At 47.6% G+C, this 21,765-nt stretch overlaps 1 protein-coding gene across 1 annotated transcript in view; it reads left to right on the top strand.

Annotated features, from left to right (window-relative positions):
* Fli1 (Fli-1 proto-oncogene, ETS transcription factor) overlaps positions 1 to 21,765 on the top strand; it is a 117,270-nt gene that overhangs the window by 59,015 nt on the left and 36,490 nt on the right. Inside the window, exons 2-4 of the mRNA XM_051156134.1 lie at positions 6,278 to 6,489; positions 15,990 to 16,144; positions 20,654 to 20,857. Of these exons, the coding sequence (XP_051012091.1) occupies positions 6,278 to 6,489; positions 15,990 to 16,144; positions 20,654 to 20,857 (571 nt within the window). The remainder of the gene's footprint in view (positions 1 to 6,277; positions 6,490 to 15,989; positions 16,145 to 20,653; positions 20,858 to 21,765) is intronic.

Below are 21,765 nucleotides of genomic sequence, written 5' to 3'. Positions count from 1 at the left end.
AGTGCTTGGAAAATGGCTATCCATGATCCAGGAGTTATATAAGGTTTGGACTTAGCTACTCGCAGCCCACACAGGTCTGCTGAGCTTTCCCTTACTCCTTAATCCATGCATCCCACAAACATCCACTGAGTGTCTAACACTCTGGGCCCTGGACAGGATTCTGAGGCCGCCCCAGTAATAAGACAGAATGTTCCTGCTCTCGTAGCACTCCCATCCTATTGCCTGTCACGTTGGAGCAACTTAAATCATGCAAAGTTAGATGAAAGTTGGTAAATAATAGACAAGCAGTTTCTCATTCATGAGTCTCACTCATCTAATGATCTCTCATTGTCTCTCCGACTCATTCATTCAGAGGCATCTACTTAGTTAGTACCTACTAGGTACCAGGTGCTATCCCAGGCATACAGGGGGAGACTTGAATTGGATAATGTCATGTCACCTAAAGGTTTAAATGTAATAATCAGAAAATAAATACGCTCATGATCCCACAGGCAACGATGGTTCATGACTGTGGCATGAAGTGCCTGGAATATGGGGCGGCTGCAGCTATATAGGAGAGCTGTTTTCAAACAGGAATCCTAGAAAGTGAACAGCTTCTTTCACTTGAAATGAACAGAGAGTGCTTCTCCAAATGGGGACACCTTTGCCAGTACCGAAGGATACACTGAGGTTTTAGTCAAACTGTGGTTAAAGAAAAACTGAAGAGATCTTGAGGATATAGAGGGACTTTCCTGGAACAGGCAACAGGGTCTCCAAGGCCTGACTTATTCTGCACTGCCTGGTTCTCTGGAGCCAGCTGTCCACCTGAATGAAAATTTACAAAGAAACAGAACCAATAGGAGAGAGAGGTGGATGACAAGATTCTAGATAGGCTAATTAGTAGGATTATCTCACATCATGACGGAGGCTTGGAACTTTCAAAATGGCCCGTCTTTAAGCTATAGGAGCAAGGAAGCCAGCGCTGTGGCTGAACAGAGAAGCCCAGGTGCTGCTACTGCAAGCCCTGATGCTACTGCAGGCCCTGATGCTACTGCAAGCCCTGATGCTACTGCAGGCCCTGATGCTACTGCAAGCCCAAGCTATGAAGTCCCAAGGCCACATCCTGTAAGGGCAGAAAAAGGAAAGTCATCCCATATTTAAAAAAAAAAAAAAGACACCAAGCAAAATTGCCTTTCTCTATGAGCTATTAGCCTTTTGAGAAAATGCCCAGAGGAGAAGAATGCATTGCTCAGGCTCCATCTGGTCCCTTCCCCAGCATCTCCATCCCAAACAACCTCAGGCCATCTCTTGGTAATGGCTTTAAATCTAAAGATGTAATGATTTCCTATGTTGTAAGAACATTGACAATTAGGCAGTTTATTCAGATTATGTTGTTTTATTTTCATTTACAACCTACCACGTTAGAACTTGTTGACATCCCCAAGCTACAGATGAGAAAATGGGGCTCCTACAGCATGCAGACAGTGCACAGGGAACTAAAGGAACAACGGACAGGGTTTGTATTGGCACTTGGAGCCTCTCTGGCTCTAAAGGTTGTGCTTGGAGTTACAAAACCCACAAAAGTCCCTTTCAAAGAGCCGATTGTCTAACTGGGAAAGCAAACCTTCTCGGAAGTGAAGCAGTGGGTGTCAGTGGTTCTGTGTCCAAGCAGAGAGCCTGGACTGAAATCTCACATCATCTGCCTTTTCTGTGTGCACGAACAAGTCACCTCACCTGAAAAAGGAAAATGAAGAGGTGAAAACAGCACACAGCTCTCATTATACTGCTGAGAGGACTGACCTACAGGTTTCCTGTAAACATAATTTCACAATTAGTAAGTGCTTTGCTAATTGTCTACTGTTTCTGCTTTTACTTAAGACCAAGTTTATTAGAAGTGATATGGAAAGTTTACCTTATCCATGCTAGGTAAGGAAGGCAGTCTTCACTAGAGCATACATGTCAGTCATTGGTGGTACATATCTCCTGGCTCCCTGGACCAACAGAGGATTGTGGGAAAAAGTTTTCTGGACAAACTCAGGCTATCTGCCACTCCACTGGTTTAGCCCAGAGCTCAGCCTGCTACCTAAAGCAGTTCTTCTGAAAAAGAACTCTGGGGAAAAGGGACATCTCAGGGTACCAATATGCTAGAACAGTTAGCAACTTAGAGTGGGGACCACATGCCACCCTCTGGGTTTACAGCTTGGGAGGTGAGGAAGCAGTGCATCCTGACTATTGAATGGAAAGTTTCTAAGGAACCAACTCCTGAGGCTGTTCTGGCCTTCCGTCTAGTGACCACTATTGGGATAATAAGAAATCTTATAACTGAGCATTGCACAGGGGTAGGGAGCCTATTTTTAAGCAACATGGACCCAATGGGTCAATTCAAGTATAACCTGTGTTTTCTGAATGAAATCATCACTGTCCCGAGATCATAGGAGAAGCAAATTCATTAGAAACCAGGAATGGTAGTGAATTCCACCACTGATGTCCATTTTGTATTTGGTCTGCCATGCCAAAGCCAGACACCTATCAATATCTCATCACCGAAGGTGCGTGGACACCAGCATGACGCTTATTCCTATAACGAGTTTGGTAAACGTAATGGTTTTGAGTTTAAACATTAAAAGTTTTAATGTTCAAGTAAAGAGCTTTCTAGAGTACACATAAATGGCAACATCTGTTCATGAGGCACAGCTGCAAGTGAACTGGAAATGCCCCCTGGCACAATGGCTCACACCTACCTGCTGCAGCTGCACCTTGGCACCTGCTCCCACGTCTCATTACCCACAGTGGCCTCTGTCGGTCCTCAGAAGTGACATAAAGTTCTGCCGCCATCGCCTAACACCGGTCCCCTTCTTTGCTCTCTCCACTCTTCTGAGTCTCCATCACTGATGCCGTTATCTCCAAAGCAGTTTGGAGGGGGCTCTTCCTCACTGTCACTGTCCATCCTGGAAGTGGAAGAGGAAGTGCACCTGCACCGAAGCATGCATGGTCTCGGGCTCGAATTACAAAGGGGTCCTATTTCCTTGCAGATGTGGCGAGAATGTTCACCCCCAACTGTAATTTTTCACATGGGCCCTGAGTCAACTTGTTCGGCACCTCATCTCCCCAAATGTTTTACTGTATTGCTGTTATCAACTTATCCTAACTAGGTTGATTTTCAGATTCAGTCTGAAAGTCCAACAAGAAAGAACCCTTTTTTTTTCATCCTCTCTTCTTCTATTCTCATTCATCTACAGAGTCTGTTCTCCACACTGTTTTGGGGAGAAAGCCCTTTGTCTATCAGTGATTGTAAATAGAATCAATCCCACTGCTTGTGCGTGCATGCATGTGTACAAGCATATGTGCAATCTGTGTGTCTGTCTCTCCCTCTGTGTGTGTCCTTCTGTGTGTGTCTCTCTGTGTGTCTATATGTCTCCATCTCTCTCTCTCTCTCTCTCTCTCTCTCTCTCTCTCTCTCTCTCTCTCTCTCTCTGTCTGTGTGTGTGTGTCTGTGTGTGTGTCTGTGTATCTATGTATATTAAAAGCTCCAGAAACTTAGAACATTTTCAGCAAGGTTTGCATTGAGTTTAAAAAAAAAAAAAAAAAAGACCCCAGTGAAAGTGGCTAGAACTGTACTGAGGCTATAGTGAGATGTTACAAATGGTATGACAGATAGGGAAAGGCTGGGTAATTGAAAAATAAGTGAGAGACCATAGGTTCTCTGCAGTAGAAATACTGCAAGTTCTTGGTGGAAGAACGGATGTGTTCACAGCCTTTAGAATGTAGACTCTAACCTGAGAATAGTTATTGGAGAGTGGTGTGAGAAAAAACTGATGTGTGCACATGTACTTGGCAGGGTACAATGGTCAGAAGTGTGGGGCATCTAGGGATGAATCAAGGCACTCCCCTCCTGTAAGGTTGCCACTTGACTAAGTCACCTTTGATTGGAGCTGTCTTTTAAAGGAAACTTTTAATTCTAAAACAAGTTCTACCTACACACCTCACTTCCTTGACAAGACCCTCAAACCTTAGCTCCCCAATTTGTTCTTTGGTGCAAGCTCTTTGCTGGGTGTCCTGATCGCACCACCTGTGTGTCCCCTTGCACTCACAATCTGGCTTTTTCCTGCTTTTGACCTCCCTGTCTTTATGGCAGTGATGATGGGGACTAGCTGCCCTTCCCTTCCCCACAGCATGCCCAAGTCCACTTCTGTTTCCCCGATCTCCTTGACTCTGCTGGTCCATGGCTCTGCTGGAACTCTCAAGGCTGCCGAGTCATGGCCAGCAGCACAGTCTCCTCCCACAGAGAAACCTGCTTAGATGCCATCTCTTTCTACAACAGACTAGGGGCTTATTCTGCATTCTTATGGTCAAAAGGAGACTGGCGACTCTTGGGTGGTACCCAGGTAATGTCGAAGATTCATGCCCAGCCCTTTGGAAGATTATATACTTCATATTTTTCACCTTGGAGTTATGTATTAGTTTCCCAGGTAAAAGTTGAAATTTGTTTAGGACATGAAACCAGAACAGAGCCTTAACTGAAATAAAGAGTAGATCTAATAACAAAAAAACACAGGATCCCCAGAGCCATAGCCTCCCCCTGACATTACACAGGGACAGCAGGGGAAAGCAGAAGGGTCCCAGCAGGCTTTAGGTCTGTGCAGAGGACACCCAGACATACCAAGGGTTTTTGTATTAGAAAACACATTCTTGGCAGAGGTACGAGTTATATAGGGAAAGTAGGCAAACCTCAGGATCGCAAAGGGTCTCATCATCTATTATTCTATTCTTAAGCAAAGGCAAGGTTGCCATAGCAACACACCACAGGCTGAATGACTTAAACAACATAAATTTATTTGCTCAAAATTCTGAAACCTGGAAATCCAAGGTCAGGGTGCCAGCAGGGCTAGCTTCCTCTGAGGCTTCTTCTTGTTGTTTGCAGATAAGCATTTTCCCTTCATCCCTTATGTGGGCAGTCCTCGGCATACAGCTATCCTGGGGTCTTTGCGTGTCAAATCTCTTATTCTAATGAGCCACTTGGGTTCAGAGCCCACCTTCATCTTCTCCTTTCAACTTAATCATATCCTTAAAGGCCATATTCCCAAGGGGAGTCATAATCCAAGTTATAGGGAATTAGGGATTTGCCATATGCATGTGAGAGGGTGCAGAATCAAGCATAGAACAAGAAACCAAGGGAACCCTTGTTTGAACACTAATAGTCATCACCACTAGTATTTCCAGAGTATTGCTCTGTGTTTGACATTGTATCACTGTTTCCCATATAGTATTCTATCTTTTCTTCACAATTGGATTGCATGTAATAGAGCATGCTGATGACAAGGCAGTTATAAATCTTCTGGAACTCGGTCAGCTTTCTTTTGTGTATCACTGGGCTCCAGCAAATGCTGTACTCCAGACCGTGGCATTGGATCCCTGTGGCTAAATGTGATTTGGAATTATGGATGAATCTTACCCCCATGCTTTGACTGGCACTCAGTCTCTGGAAAGAGTAAGGCCGCCTTTCTCAACCCATTATCAAAGTCTCATCTGAGTCAAGAGATGGAGCAGTGTGAATTGGAAGACTACAGGCTCTTATGGAGGCCGTACACTGGCTGATATATGTATACACACACACACACACACACACACACACACACACATACACATATGTGCTTCCTCTTGATGTACATGGCTGAACCTTCAACACTAACATCCACACATCTGCAGGACATACTCGCAGCAGCTAGCCAGCCCCTGGCATACAACTGTGCATTCTCACCAAACCCTTGGACCAGAATTACTCACTTAATTCACCTGGCAAATCAGCAAAGGAGCTATTCAAGCTTATCGATTGGGACACTGAAAACTGACCTAGCTGAAGTTCTGGATTCCTGCTCCCCCTTGTGTGGTTTTCTGGTGGACCTCCGTGGCCTCACTTGTGAAATAAAGGCTCACTTTCATCTCTCCTAGCAACTTGACTACACCGCAGAACTAGTAAAATGTGCTGCCGTTAAGGTACCAACACCGCTGGTACCACCTATTCCATCACTGTGTTCAGCCTCCCTGACTCCACTCTCCTTTGTGTGGCTCTTCGCCTGCACACTCAACAAGGGCACCTGTTTCTAGCGTTCTTCCAATCCACTGCTCAGACTCCTTTGGTCCCACACAGGGATAAGCCTGCCCGACATTGCGAATCTATTACTGAGGACAACTGCGACTTCATGAGCAGGCGGCCTTGTGCAGTGTGACCTCTCAGAACAGGGTGCTGCTGGCCTGGGTGACGATTGACACTGTCTCTGTCTCTTCTCCCTTCTTGCAGGAGGCTCTGTCAGTGGTGAGTGACGACCAGTCCCTCTTTGACTCAGCATACGGAGCAGCAGCCCATCTCCCCAAGGCAGACATGACTGCTTCGGGGAGTCCTGACTACGGGCAGCCCCACAAAATCAACCCCTTGCCACCGCAGCAGGAGTGGATCAACCAGCCAGTGAGGGCCAACATCAAGCGGGAGTATGACCACATGAATGGATCCAGGTGAGCCTGCCAGGGCTGTCCTTTATGAAGTAGGGAAACCAGAGCACTGCTCCTTCCAGGGTCACCCTGTCAGACAGATCTGCACAATGCAGCAGATGACACTCTGGGGCTGACCAGCAGGGGCGCCGAGGGGTTGTCAGTTCCTAGTCAGCTGATGAGAGCAAGGTCTACAAAATTGAAAAGGAGCGTAATCTGGAAGCCCACCTGCCCCTCAGAGTCCAGGTGTAGACCACAGAAGCAAAGCTAGGACCAGGCCCCAAGACCCCACTGCCGATACTCAGGATTGCGGGTGTGATGTCAGGCTCTGGCCCAGGTCCAGCCCCTCTGGGAAAATAACTTAGTGGTAAGATGCCCTTCCTGTGCTGTTGAGGATGTTTAAGGCCTCTGGGCAGGACTCACCAGAGCAAAGATGACCCACCCATTCTTCTAGTAATAGTAGAGAAATGGTGAGGAAGAGGGATGGTGTGCCAGGAAGCCAGCCTCATACATGGGAAGTGTGTGTGGAGGGAATTAGGAAAAGGTAGGACTTCGCTTATGGAACTAGGAAGGAGACTCCAGGGATAGGAAAAGCACTGAAGCAAGATGCAAACACCCGCGGACAGGTAGCCCGGGCTTCAGGGCCCGCCTCTATGTTTTGGCTAAATTATCTAAATCCATCTGAGCAGCAGCTTCCTCTTGTCTAAGCCGGAAGCCAGAACACCTACTTTTTGACAGCTTTAGTGAGTGTGCTGCTGCAAGGAAAGGACCCAGGACACTGTCTGTGACTCCAAACTGCCCAACAGTGTTAGTGGCCATGATACACTGAAGTCGTGTTTATTACCTGCTAATTCCCAGTGGATTCCCAGGTAATCCATCCAGCCTGAAGCAAAAAGACATGAAAGTGAAAGTGAGTAAATAAATAAAAGACAAGACCTTGCTTGACAGGCTAAGAAACCAGCCAATTCCACAGGCAGAGGCTGCCCCTCAGGACTGCCACAACACTGCACATAATCAGAGCCGTGACTCAAGGCTGATGAGGTGACCATCATTGTCCTGTCCCGCAGGGACTGGGGACAGGAAAGGCAGAAAGATAAGAAGTTACCTGAAATAGCCCAGATAAGAAATCAAAGTTCTGGGCTAGGGTGACAGCTATGATTACAGAAATCCAGGAGAGATGCATAAAGGGCATATCAAAGCGTCATTTACAAGAGAAGAGGCTCAAGAAACACCAAAGCAAAGCGGATGAGAGGAGAGAACCTAAGGCTACTAAGGCTGGACCTTTGAAAGGTGGATGCAGTTAGCAGTCACAGGCTGGTGGGGGAGCGGCAGGGTCCTCTGTGACCAAGTGGTACAACCTCTGGATTAAAATGTCTCCTGGGTTTTGGAAGCCAAAGCCCATAGGATTTGGGGTTGGAATTGAGGCTTAGGCAGCATCTCCAGGAGGCTTAGCTGTGTAAGTAAGTCATGGAGGAAACTAGTCCTGAGGGAGGGGAGAAAGAGGAGGGAGAGGGCTGGGGTGGGGTGGGGTGGGGGAGACACTGCTGGAGACAGTTCCTCCTTGCAGCTGTCTCAGCCCTGCCACACTTCCATCCCACTAACTAAAACCAGGAAGTGGGACCTTGGCCACCCTTCCAGGGTCTAGGGTTAGGAAAGCTAAGAGGATCTGACCCTTGATCTCCTCTGTGGCGCTTCTCTCCACAGAGAGAGTGATGGTTATGCCGTGACCCTTGTAAGTCCAGGCTCAGAGTACAGTTTATCAAACACTTTCATCCACAGCCTCATATCACTTGCTCCCTACCTATCTCCTAGGAGGCCAATATTCTAATGCTGTTACTATATACAAAGGAAGCCAAGAGAGGCCAACCTGGCACCAGCCCGGGCTTTCTGGTTCCTTGGGCATCATCCTGCCTCTCTCTCTCTCTCTCTCTCTCTCTCTCTCTCTCTCTCTCTCTCTCTCTCTCTCTCTCTCTCTCATGGTCTGTACCATGATCTAATTCTGCTAGCACCCTCTTTTGATGAGGCCAGTTCAGAAATGTCTCCCAAATTGCCTGGACCACAAGTCGCTTCTCCTTTCTATTGAAAATTCAGATCTCAGTGTTGGAGAGGCCATGGTCTTGTTGCTGCCTGCATCAAGTTGTCACTGCCTGCCAAGCCCTTAGCATCTCTCCCAACTGGAGGAGAGGCACCCGTGTTCCCCTCATCTTCTTCCCTTCTCTCTATTCTCCTGACAGGCAACAGTGAGGGTCATCTACCCTTCCACAAGAGTAACCTTCTTAATCAAAACCCTTTAGCATCTTATGACAGAACTTGAAAGTCTCAGTGGAGTCCCATCACCATCCCATTCTTCCTGGCTTCTTTCCTCCCTTCCTCTACACCATCACCCAAGACTCCTGCTGCTCCTGGATACCCTAGCACACCACTTCCCAGCTTATCTTCTTCAAGTCCCTTCTTTCTAGAACATTCTTACTGCATCAATTTGTATGTCTCTCTGGGGTCTTTGCCCATATATCACCTCTTCAAAGTCCTTTATTAATAGTCACCCAATCTAAAACAATGCCCCATCACTCTCTTTCCCCGGTAGATTATTCAAGTTCTTGTCTCCTCCCTTACTAGAACATGGCAGGGCTTTTGCTCACTGAGCAGGGCTCATGGAGTCATTAAAGAAAAAGCTACATGCAGCACAGTAAAGCAGGCCAAGGTCCAGTTGCTTCTTCAAGGTCATGTCCTTTACGTATGAGTTGAGTCTCCCTTACCTGAAACCTATGAAATGTGATTCGGGTTTTAGGTTCTTTTTAGATTTTAGAGTGTGTCTTTACACATAGTGTAACAACTAAGCATAATATTCATTGGTTTGTACACATGTGTGCATACTGCCCAACCGTAAAGCTATACAGTTTGCCGCATTTGCATTTGGACTATGGACCCTCCCATGAAATCAGGCATGGGATTTTTCACCTGTGGCTTTGTGTTGATACCCAGACATTTCAGAAACAACTGCCCAGCTGAACGATTCCCCACCATTACAATGTCCAGGCCAGGCCAGAGCCTGAGCTCCATTGAGGTTGCCCTGTGGATTTGAAGCATGGGTTGGCTCTAGCAAGTCTGTATCTCTGAGCTCACTGTCTCCTTCCCTGACTCCTGGGGAATCCTGGGCCATACAGAATACTGTTCCAAAGCTAAGAAAATCCTGTGAGGAAACAGACTTTCTGACTCCTTTTCCTGGCCATATCTAGCTTTGGTCACACAGACACTAGCTGGAGGAAGCCTGTGTAAATCTCTCTAAGCTGGCTGAACACTTACCTGGTTTTGCATGTACATCATACCATCAGCTGGTTCATTAGATCTGGCTAAGCAAGTGACAGTATAGGTTCAGAGCAGCTGAAATAGCCTCACTTATGTGCAGAAGTAAAGCTCTAATGGACTCCAGAGCCAACCATGGGACCTCCTCCATCAATAAAGGAATGTGGAAGGGTGCCCTCTTCCACAAGGATCCGCTGCCACTGTGTCTTTGTGATTGTAGCAGCATGTTGTAGCTGTGTGTCAGCATCTTACGGCATCCTCCACACCCCTCAGCTCTTACTCTTTCATCCATCCTTCTGCAGCATCTGTAGTCTTGGGGTGGGGGGGGGGGGCGTGTGCTATAGATGTCCTACTTGAGGCTGCTTATTCTCAGCACTTTGGCGAGGTATGAGTCTTTGTGCTAACCATCATTCTCTATAAAAAAAAAAAAAAAGCCATCCTGTTCTAGACGGAAAGCGACCACAGCCTATCGATATGAACATAAATATTTAGGAGATTTAACAACATGTGTCCATAAGGGGAAACAGCAGCCCGTATGTTTTCATGCACTAGGCTTCCAGTCACAGAGTGGCTGGCTACCCGCCACATAGTCATGCACCTGTTGCACCAGCAGGTATGCAGTGCCTGGCCAGTCAGTGTTGTACTGCAAGATGACCTACACAGAGAGAGAGAGAGACACCATTGATACATTTTTTCTCCCCCAAAGAGCCTGAATAGAACCTTCTGGCACCACAAATGCCTGCCAACAGGGAAAGAATAGCCAACTCTCCTTCTCCATGTCCTGTGACCAGAATGTGTGGCATCTTCAGCGATAGGACCATGCCTTCTACTTCTGGTGGCTATCAAGGCTTTCGTATGATCTGCTAATTTTCAGAAAGTCCACTTATCATAACACGAAATGTAGGGGAGGACCAATGAGCTGCTTCGGCATGCCTGAAGACTGAGTTCTCCCCCTAGAACATTCTACACGGTAGAATGAGAAAACCAACTCCTTTGAGTTGTCTTCTGATTTCCATACCCATGCCCTGACACGTATGCACTCACACGTGTAATGTGTACACATGTGCAGACACACAAAATCGGTTTTAAAATGTAGAGGAGGATGTATTAGTGCTCCTAACTTTCAAACCAGAAAACAAAGCGAGGAAGACAACTTGGGAGTTCTTGGCTTATGTGCCAGGCCTGTGTCACCCAGCACTCTGCTGCAGTAGCCACTGACTAGCCCCGTGTTGCTGAGCACTTGAAATGTGGCTTGTCTGTGGAGAAGATGTGCCATAATGTAATACATACATGGGACTTAATGGTCTTAGTATGATAAAATGTAAAACATCCCGGTGACCATTGATTCTGCCAGGGACAAAAGATGTCTTGTGACTATTTTACTATACTAATGCATTGACTCTATATTCAAATTCATTTCACATCCTTAGATTCGCTCATTTATTTATGCTTTGTGCATGAGTATTTTGCTTGTGTGTGTGTGTGTGTGTGTGTGTGTGTGTGTGTGTGTGTGTGTGTCCCATGCATGCCCAGTGCCTGTGGAGGTCAGATTCCCTGGAACTGAAGTTATGGGTGGTTGTGAGACACCATACGGTTCCCTACAAGAATCACAAGCGCTCTTAACCACTGAGCCATCTCTCCAGCCTCTTGCTTTTTTTTTTTTTTTTTTTTTAATTTTATTTTATTTTAAGAATGCACCTACAATTATGGTGGAAATGATCCTCGTGGCTCAGACACGTGACTCACAGTGTACTTGGATTGGACTGTGCTAGGGCAGAATGTTTCAGACTGCCAGGGATTCACAGGACATCCCTCTTTGAGAAGCCTGGGTCCCTGGGTCTCTTCTTCATGCTTATTGGATGCTCCATAGATGTTTGTGTCTTTGGCAGGAAGGAGGTACTTTGTGTCTCTGGAGCTGCAATCCCCTCTTGCCTTTTATCCTAGCAACAATCTGGACCAAGATCAAAGGGTCATGCAAAAGGGCTGAGGGCTGAGGCATGAGAGATCCTCTGAGTTGCCCGAGCTGTGGGAGGTTGACTCTCTCCCTTCCCATCTTCCTGTTGTGGTTGAATCTGGTTCTCTTGAGTTGCCCTCCAAGCAGCACAGCCCGTAAGTTCTGTGCTGAATAGAAACTTCAGAAACTTGATCCAAGATGTGGTCTGCAAATAATGCTCAGCTGCATCCTGTCTCCACCATGGGAATTGGGGAAAACAGTGCGTGAAGGAAACACTATCTGTTTGTGAGGGGTTAAAAAAAAAAAAAAAAAGAACTAGTTTCAGGTACCTGGCATTCAGGATCTGAACTCAGCATCACTTGCCCTGAGATGAGCTGGGCAGGGCAGCATCATCAGGAGGCATCCAACACCCAGAGAACTCTGCAGGAAGATGATCTTCCTTCATCCTGTCCCCTTGCGCTTTTCTAGCACCTTCCTGCATTTCTACACTCAAAACCTTGCACGAGAAGCAGAGCACACACCGCCTGTGTTGAAAGCCAAGGTGGTGAGGGGTTTGCGTGTGGTTTTTATTTTGTTTCATTTCTTGAAATTACACTTTCTTATCAGAAGCAGCCCCCATCCCCGCCCTGCTACCCACCCCCCCCCCACCCTTCGCTCTCTCTCTTCGGTCTCTCAGAAACCCGGAAGGCAGTTTCCTCAGGTGTAAAATGCGCATGCTCCATGGAAGACACACAGATAGAAATTAATCCTACCACGAGCCTGTGCAGCCTTTGGGGGTCTTGTGTGTTGGCTGATCTGTGATGATGCGCCATGTGTCCAGGCACTCTGAGTGAAACAGGTTACCTGTGAGAGAAAGACGTCTGAGATCCGTTTACCCCTCTTAGTGTTTCACACCTTGTTTTATATTGCTTAGGAGTCTGAAGGCATCTTTATGAACCACTGGCAGCCTTTTAAAACCAGTGTTTAAAACACACAGAAAAAGAAGTTTATGTCTAGAATAGGTATGTCTATTGCTATGGCCTGCTGTCTGTGGTCTTCCCCAGGCCTGAGGTAGAGATACTCTGAGTTACACTCTGAAGCCATCACTTCCTCCTTGTCTATTGTGGCAGCCTCAAGCCCTCTTGTCACCTGCCCTAGTACAGTCAGCTGCCTGTGGGCCCCAACCCCTTGCTTGTTTTAAGTACAGGTCTCAATACAAATTAGCAGCAGCCGTATTGGCGAAATGAATGGCCAAACCTCTTCTCCCCGGCCAGGGCTCCTGCCTCCTCTCTCTTGTTTTCCTCAAGCCCTCTTCACAGGCGCCAGCTGCCTCATTAAAGAGCAGCCTTTATGCTGGCCTTCACCTGGACAGGCAGTGGTCACCAAGCCTATGGCTGCGCCATCTGGCTGAGGCAAAGGAGATGAAGGTGAATCTGGCAGGCAAAGCCAATGAGGTACGGCTTCCTCCTTTCTCACCCTGAACCAGAGCAGGAGGGCCAACTCTGCAAGGACAAAGGTCTTGGGTGGGTATCAGGACTTTATTCTAAGGAAGTCCCTTTGCAGACCTTGATGGCAACTGTCTGGGACCAAGCAAAAGGGGCACAGCTCCAAACCATGACGGGTCACTAGTTTGTACATTTTTGAAGATCTAATCTCTGCCCGAAAAGAGGCCAGTTTTAAATGCAGAGATTCCAAGGCTGAGTTCCTATGAAAAAGAATATTAAAAATAAAAATAAAAACCACCCTCCTCAATATTCATAAATGGGAGACCTTGAAATGGGAGCCTCCTCTTCTGCTACCACTGAACCTGGCTTTCTGGTTCTAGGCACCCTGTGCAGGAAGTAAGTGTGTGTGTGTGTGTGTGTGTGTGTGTGTGTGTGTGTGTGTGTGTGTGTGTTGGAGGGGGAGGGAATATGCACATGCTAGCATATAGGTGCATATCTGTGATGAAGGGTGTGCATTTTTCTAACTGTGTGTGTGTGGTAGACTGTGGATACGTGCATGCTTGTCTGCATAAATTATATACATGTGGATGGTAGAGTGCATATATATGTTTTAAGTGATAGAGTATATATGACTGTATGGACGTGTGTACACACTTGCATTGTGTGTGCAGGTATACAATGGAGCATGGATATGTATATATGTGTGGGTGTGCATGTACTGTGTGAAGCAGTGTGTGTATATATGTGTGGGTGCACACAAATGTGTAAATATGCACCTATGTGGCAGACTACATGGATACACATATACATGTTAGCATAATGCACATGATGTGTCTGGTGAAGTGTGTAGAGCCATAGTGAATTGTTATTGTGTGTGTGTGTACATGTGTAGTAAAGCCAGAATCTGAATGTTTTCTTTACGTGTGTGTGCTGTGTGTGTGAGTGTGTATGTGTGTGCACACACCGTTTTCCTGAGGGACAGCAGTGTGCTCCGGCCAGATCAGCTTAGACACAGGCACCAGGGTCTGACTGGAGCTGCTTTGTCTTAAGCCAAGTCCTTCAACAGCAGAAGCCAAAGGGCTGAGCGCTGGTGACAAGCCCCGATCTGCTACTGCCTCCCCTCCAACTGCCATGGGGACATTAAACCTTCAACAATCTGGGACTCTGACGGCTGGTTCTTGGTTCTCTGCCTGGAAAAACAGTAGGCAAATAGTAAAACCTTAAATTCTAACATGTGTAAGTTAAACATCTTATTTTCATTTTCAGCCCATGTTCTCCTCCGTAAGACATCAGGAAAAAATTACCGTCTGCCTTCTAGTATCTCAGCGGAGCATTTATCTCCCAGCCATGATAAGTGATCTGCAATATTTTTTTCCTTTCAGATTAAGAAACAAATTCATTTAATTTTCTTTATTGAATGTGCTCAGGCCTCCCTGTGCTGCCTGACTCCCGGGAGCCATGGACTCCTCTCCCTCCTCCTGAGCTGGTGATTGCTGCCCTGGCTCTGGAGATGGGTGACTCCCTTAGCAGGCAAAGCCTGCTCCTTAAGGGCTCTCAATCTGTTCCTGCTCACTGCAGACTGAGCAGAGTGACTGAGGGCAGCGGCCAGGCCTGGGAACGTACAGAAAGGTTAGCATGCAGTGCTGGCAGTCTGTAATCCAAACGCTCTCATCTCCTTGGTCCGAAGGCCTCCTGGTTTGGCACTCCCAAGGGAACTGGCCATTTCCTAGGCTGCCAGGATGATGCTTGCTGTCTGGTACCATACCACAGGCCCTACTGCTGTACCTTCTAGGACTCTGCTATGGCTCTGCTCCTTGGACGGACTGAGAACTGAGCAAGTTGGGATGACATCTCCCCTGGTATGCTGAGAGCTCCATGAGGCTAGCTGAAGGTCACTGGGGTTCTGCGGTGTATCCTGCATGTACTCAGCTGACCATGAGGTGCGGGGCATGTCAGCCTAGTTCTCCAGGCCCATTGCTCAGTGCCAGATACAGCAAATAGCAAATGCTAACTGGCCTGTGTTGTTTGAGGCCAAGATTGGTGATGTGCTTTTTTCCTTGTGCACTTCCATGCTGCTGCTTCTCTGTGAACTTATTGCTCAGGGCTGTAAATTGCTGCCAGAGTCATTGCAGATTAGGATGCATTCTAGGGTGCTCCCCCTCCTCCTCCTCTTCCTCCTCCTCCTTGCAGCACCCAGCTCTTCTGTATGTGGACTTTAATTGAGAAGCTTAACACTGGGGCCCTGTGGCCTGCATCCTCCTTTACTAGCTATGTGATTCTGCCAGTCTCCACACCTTTCCATCTTGGTAACCATAAAGGCAATGTAGTAACCCTTGTTTCAGAGATCTGGGAGGGTTATTGGGAAATTCAGATAAAGCAAACAGCATGTGGAAATGCATTAAGATGCTATGTGTGCAATAGAAATAGATGGACCAGCGAGTAATGACACCGTCAAAAGAAACGGCAGACACAGGGCACAGGCCACCCAGAACATCTCATGCTGTACTCAGTCCTGTAACCAAGGCAGACATAAAGTGCTATAGGGCCTGCCTAAGAAAAGGACTAGTGAAGGTGGGCACGTGTTGGTCACCGGCAAGCAGACTGAAACTGGATACTACAGACAGACTGGGAGGGCTAGAGGCCACTGAAACATTCATGGGGGAAACACAGGGTGTTTGTGACAGAATCAGGCAGGGCTCAGTATGGAGAATGGCAGCAATATTTCTTTGCCATTGTCACCACTATCCCACGGGTGTCTGAGTGACTGGCCAAGGCTGCGGAGGCTGGAGAGAGATGTTTGCATCGCAGTGACTTCTTTTGATCTCTCTCTCCTCGCACTCCAGGGAGTCTCCAGTGGACTGCAGTGTCAGCAAATGCAGCAAGCTGGTGGGTGGAGGTGAAACCAACCCCATGAATTACAACAGCTACATGGATGAGAAGAATGGCCCCCCTCCTCCCAACATGACCACCAACGAGAGGAGAGTTATCGTGCCCGCAGGTACCTTGGGAAGCGGCTGCCAGTGGCCCACGTTGCCGTTGTTCGGGGGGGAGGGGGGGTTATAGCGGAAGGGTGGGCCTGTCCCTTGGAACCTGAAGACCCTACTCAGCACCCTAGTCTTTGGGGGATGGGAGAAATTCAAGCCATGGAAAGTGGCACAAATGTCCCTGACTCCCTAGCTACCATCCAAGGCAGGATCTCGCATGCTACTGGAACCCTAGCATGCAGCTTCTCAGACTCCAGAAGCCTCGCTCTCAAACACAGCACAAGGCAGAGGCCCCATGAGTAGCCCTGTACCGCCAGAATGAAATCAAGGCAGAAAGCAGAGGCGAGGCTGTCGCAACCCTACCATTCCTTCCTATAAGGAGTGCAGCTCCGTGTGTCCACCCTTCCCTCAGGCATGTACTTCCTGGCCTCTGCTAGGTTCCACCTTCCCAAAATTACAGCCAGCTCTTTCAGTTTTAAAATAGAAATAACTATATTTGACAGACGGAACGCCTCCACGTGTGTGCCACAAGTTATGTCACTGTGTAGAAATAGCTTCTTTTTCCCCCCTAGGTATCAGTGCTGTTGGTTACAGGAGGGGAGGCGGGTGTATGTGTGTGTGTGAAAACCCACAACTATTGTTAAGTCCTCCCACTTATTGGCTGTATGCTGCCTGGGCCAACCCCAGTATACTCAGTTGCTGGACATGAAGCGGGGGCGGGGGGGGGGGGGGATTCAAAAAGTGCCACTTTAGAGTGGGTGCCAGGTGGAAGGGGCAGAATGTCCAGAGCTTGAACAAAGTGATTATAGGGCGGGGGATAAAAACTAATCTTACCAAAATAACTTCACCAGAGCAGCTGGATCCTTCCACTTGTAAACGTGTGAATGTGGCCATGTCTTAGGACGAGTAGATGTCTCCGAGGGAGTTTGAAGGAATTTGTCTGTTGGTCTGGGGATGATTTTGTGATGGACACATCCTTCCCCTGTCCTCGGTGTTTGTTTCCATGTGTCTGTTCTCCCCTACAGTGACAACCACATTTCTGAACTCTGGGCTAATTTCCACATGGGAGGGAGAGGGTGGAGAAGGCAGCAGAGACACAGGCAGAAGAGGAAGAAAGGGCTGGCTCATGGATATTGTTCTGCACCTAGTAGAACTAAACACTGCATGGGCTCCATCTTCTTCAAGCAGAGGGCCTGACTGCAAGGACAGCTTCACCTGTTTTGTTTGTCTGTTTGCTTGTTTGGGTTGTTTGAGACAGGTGTTCACTCAGTAGTAATGCTATCCTAGAACTCACTGCGTAAGCCAGGCAGGACTTTACGGCAATCCTCCTGTCCCTGGCTCCTGAGCTCTGGGACTAACGACAGGTGTGTGCCACCTACTCCTGGCTAGAAAGGCTTCAGTTAGCCTGCGTTCACAGGTGCCAGTAATAGTATCAATAGCTTTCTCTACTGCCTTGTCACTTCATCTACCGTATTTTTTGGACCATAGGATGCACTTTTCCCCTCAAAAGTGGAGGGACAGGGTAGAAATTAGGGTGTGCCTTATGGCCCGATTTTTACTGCTTTTCTTGTTTTACTGCTCTAAAAACTGGGTATGTCTTATGGTCAGGTACATCTTATAGTCTGAAAAATATGGTAATTGACTTGTGACCACTCTCAGGAGATCAGCCATGATGGTGAGACCAGGTGGATTTCGTCCCTACTTCCAGGCTGTAGAATCCTACTGAAATGGGCATGGTGGGAAACTCTCTCCACACCACAAGGCCAGGCTAGGTCTTTGCTACCACAATTGCCTGGGCCAGCCTCACACTTACTAGCACAGGGAGGAAATCTTGATGGGATAAACTACTAGGGGATTGGAGATTACCTCAGAACCAGGCTATTGTCACCATCTTGTCTTGGTTGTTATAAGGAAGGGCATATGGAAAGAAGGACAAGAGGGCCCGACTGCTTGGTTGACTCTGTGACCTTTAAATGGTGTTGAAATGCTTTCAAGGGGATGCACAAAAGGTCGGTCATCAGTGAACTGACATAACCATACGGGTCAAAACAAAAATGGCATGAATTCCTATCGAGCTGATTCAAAGCCTTTGGCGTGGTGAATTCACGAGCTGCCGGTCTGCTCGGCTATTCTCTCACTGGCTAGATCTGTAATCATTACCCTTCGACAGTTTGGCTTCCTTCAGGTCAGCCTCCTGGATGCAAGGGAAAGTCACATTTGGGCAAGTCCACAAATCAAGGCAATAAAACATTAGTGAAACAGCCGATTGAATTTATGATGGGATTTTAAGACAAGTATAAATGAGGGCTTCTAGTTAATCACCATCTCCACGTCGAAATGGGAACAAGGGCTAAATTGTCCGGGAAATACATTTGGAAGAGTTTTAGTGTGATAGAGAGAGAGAGATTTACAATTCATTGTACTGGAGAGGGAGGGAATTAGCGTTGTGATGGAGCCCAAAGCAAAGAGAGGAAATAATAAAATATAGGGCATAAAATTGAACGTACCATCTTGGTACAGGGAACCAGGAAGCACAATGGATGAAATAACACGCTACATAATCCAATTCCCTCCAGGACACCTTTGTTTAGAATTCAGAGCTTTCCCTTTACCCACAGCCCTTGCTTGATGATCTCTGAAAAGTAAATGAATGAAAAACAAAACCAGAACTTTATCTGAAGGACATCAATGCACAGGTGCACAGAGGGCTTCGGGGAGGGGGGAGTCTGGGTTCTGGAAAGAGGCAGGATGCTGATGAGACGAGACTGAGGGGATCTCAGGGGACCTGCTTCTTTTGAAGGCCTCTGATGGAACCCCTGCAGTAGTTACTGAAGCAGAACTTCCACGGTTCCCTATCCATCCGTAAAATGGGTATAACAAAACCTATTTTGTAGATTCCCTTGAGAGAAAAAAAAAATGAGCTAGCCTGTGGTAGGATCTCACAGTTGGGCTATTACTAGGTTAGGCACATCTTGGATTCTTGGTATGGCATGCAGAAGCCGTAACATGTGGCCTCCAAGCTTTTCTCCATGCTCCCTCTCAATCTCTCAAGAGTGTCTTTTCTAAGCCTAGAGACCACAGCACCTGGCCCCCTGCCTACCGCCATTGCTGACCATTTAGGACCGACTCCCCTTGTGCCTAGAGCTTTTGCAGACTCTAGAATGACAGGGATATGAGTTAGTTTAAAAGGAGCACAAGATTTCCTGCTAAAGAAGCATGCTAAATGAAACAGGCCAAGCAGAAAAGCAGAAGCGGGAGCGACCAGCTGCCCTGTAATAAAGTACCCACTGTCTCCAGGAAATTCACCCAGACTCTTCTACCAAAGGTTCCTTGAACTACCAGCATAAACCCATTGCTTATTTGTTGCTTTGATGCCTTCATTTTCATGTCAATAAATCTGTGTGTGTGAGAGGAGTATGGGGGGAAGGTGGGGAGGGGCTGCTCTGTAGCTCTGTAGCTCTGTAGCACAGGATGGCCTCAAATTCACAATCCTCCTGCCTCAGCTTCCTGAGTGCTGGGCTTACTGGTGTGTACCACCATGATTATGGGAGTCTGTCACTTACAACATCTCCCACCTCAGACTGCAAAGGTCCTTTGGGAAACAATGAAAAAGAGAGGAAAGGAAAGAGTGGAAGCAGAACCCTCCGTCCTGTGCTGTTCTCGCTCATGTACAGTTAGAGGTTTCTGGCTCTAGTGCCTTTGTAAGTATTTAAATATCCCAGAAATGTTTAGGGGTGGTCTGGTAGAAATCTTAACACAGCTGTCCCCCAAAAGGAGGAAGCCCAAATTGGGTTTATGACAATCACTAACACCATTGGGTTTTCCAGCTGCCCAGATGGAATTAAAGGAAAAGCATGCATGTGTATATTTTTCTTCTGTAGCATCCAAGGGATCAGTGTGCCCTCTTGCACTCATTAAGAGTCTTAAGATACAAATGGCTCCCTTTCCTGAGACATTGTTTTCATTTTGATGCCACTGTTTCTTAGGCAGAGGTTTCAGTTGCCCTCCAAAAACTTTAAATAGCATCCTGTCAGGGTGTGTGTCGAGGCAGCTAAGAACCTTTCCCAGTGCTAAGTGGTTCGGGCAGTGCCAGATGCCATGGAACCAGATGGGGTGTTCTGAGGGGGACCATCTGGAAGAGGAGAGAGAGAGAGAGGGTGGAGAGAGAGAGAGAGAGAGAGAGAGAGAGAGAGAGAGAGAGAGAGAGAGGGAAAGAAGATGCAGGTGTAAGAGGGAAAGGCATGAGGTGGGCAGATAAAGACACTGTGAATGGGGAGCGAGAAAATGACAAAGAGATGAGAAGAAAAAGGAAGAGAAAGAAAGAAAGAAAAAGGAAGAGAAGGGAGAGAGCAGAAAGAGGGAGAGAAAATAGAGGAGAGAGGAAAAAGAAAAGAGAGGTCCATGAAGCGAGAAAGGACATAGGAGGGGGGCAAACAGGAAGAGAGGGAGAAGCGAGGGTGAAGGGCAGCGGAGGCTGCTGGAGGCAGGCTCTCCTATTGACCATTTTCATCTCTCCTCTGCAGACCCCACACTCTGGACACAGGAGCACGTTCGGCAGTGGCTGGAGTGGGCAATAAAGGAATACGGCTTGATGGAGATTGATACCTCCTTCTTCCAAAACATGGATGGCAAGGAACTGTGTAAAATGAACAAGGAGGACTTCCTCCGAGCCACCTCCCTCTACAACACCGAAGTGCTGTTGTCACACCTCAGTTACCTCAGGGAAAGTAAGTGTACCTGTGCACTTCCAGGGCTTGAGGGAGGCCCTGCCAGGTCCCCAAGAGCCAGCCCAGGGGAGCAAAGGTGGATACCTTAATACCAGTCACAGGGGCATATGCCAAGGGGACAGTATCCTACGGATTGGAACCTTGTCAAGGTCACATGGGTTCCTACAAAGCCTGCAAGGGAAAGCCCCAATCCAGGAGTGTCAAAGGAAGCAAATCAAAAGTAGAAAAAGCGCAGGAAGCTGGGACATGGGGCCGGGTGGGGTGTGTGACACCAGAGACGGCGAGGCAGGCTCTGGGAAGATCTCTCCCACTACCTAAAGTTGCACAGAGATTGACACTCTGGTTGGCCATTTCCTTAGGAGACATTTGGAGTTCTTCCAGGAAATTCTGAACATACATATGGGATGGAAGGTATGGGAGCCGGCATATCCTCCTTCCCACCCTGGAGTCATTCTGATGCCTCAACACTGCCCTACAGGGCTGCTTCCCCCACGGCCATGAAACAAGAGTAGCAATGGCACGGATTTGTTAGGAGACACTGAAAGCTTTCCCAGAACAGCCTGGGTAGTAGACAGAACTTTGGGGAAGGAAAGCTTAATAAAGAAAGAGTTACCCAATAGGAGGCTCCAAAACACCTGCCAGTTCTATGTGACTTTTGACAGATTTGAAATGGAATTCCTTTGGACCTGCTAGTGATACAGCCTTAACTCTTCGTCACAAATGCACGCCAAGCGCTACACCCCCACCCCCCACCCCGTGCTATCCTCCAGTGCTGAAAGTGTGCTCAGTGTTCTGCCAAGATTAGACGAAGCCACAGGAAGATGGTTGTGGGTTCATCCTGCATGAGGGCATTACTATAGCCAGCCGCTGACAGAGAGGCTGGGCAAAACAGGCTGCACTGTCCTCTG

The sequence above is a fragment of the Acomys russatus genome, chromosome 14, assembly GCF_903995435.1.
Source record: "Acomys russatus chromosome 14, mAcoRus1.1, whole genome shotgun sequence".
In the NCBI taxonomy this organism is placed as follows: Eukaryota; Metazoa; Chordata; class Mammalia; order Rodentia; family Muridae; genus Acomys; species Acomys russatus.
The sequence above is the reverse complement of the archived record's forward strand: the minus strand, read 5'-3'. Positions and strand labels throughout refer to the sequence as shown.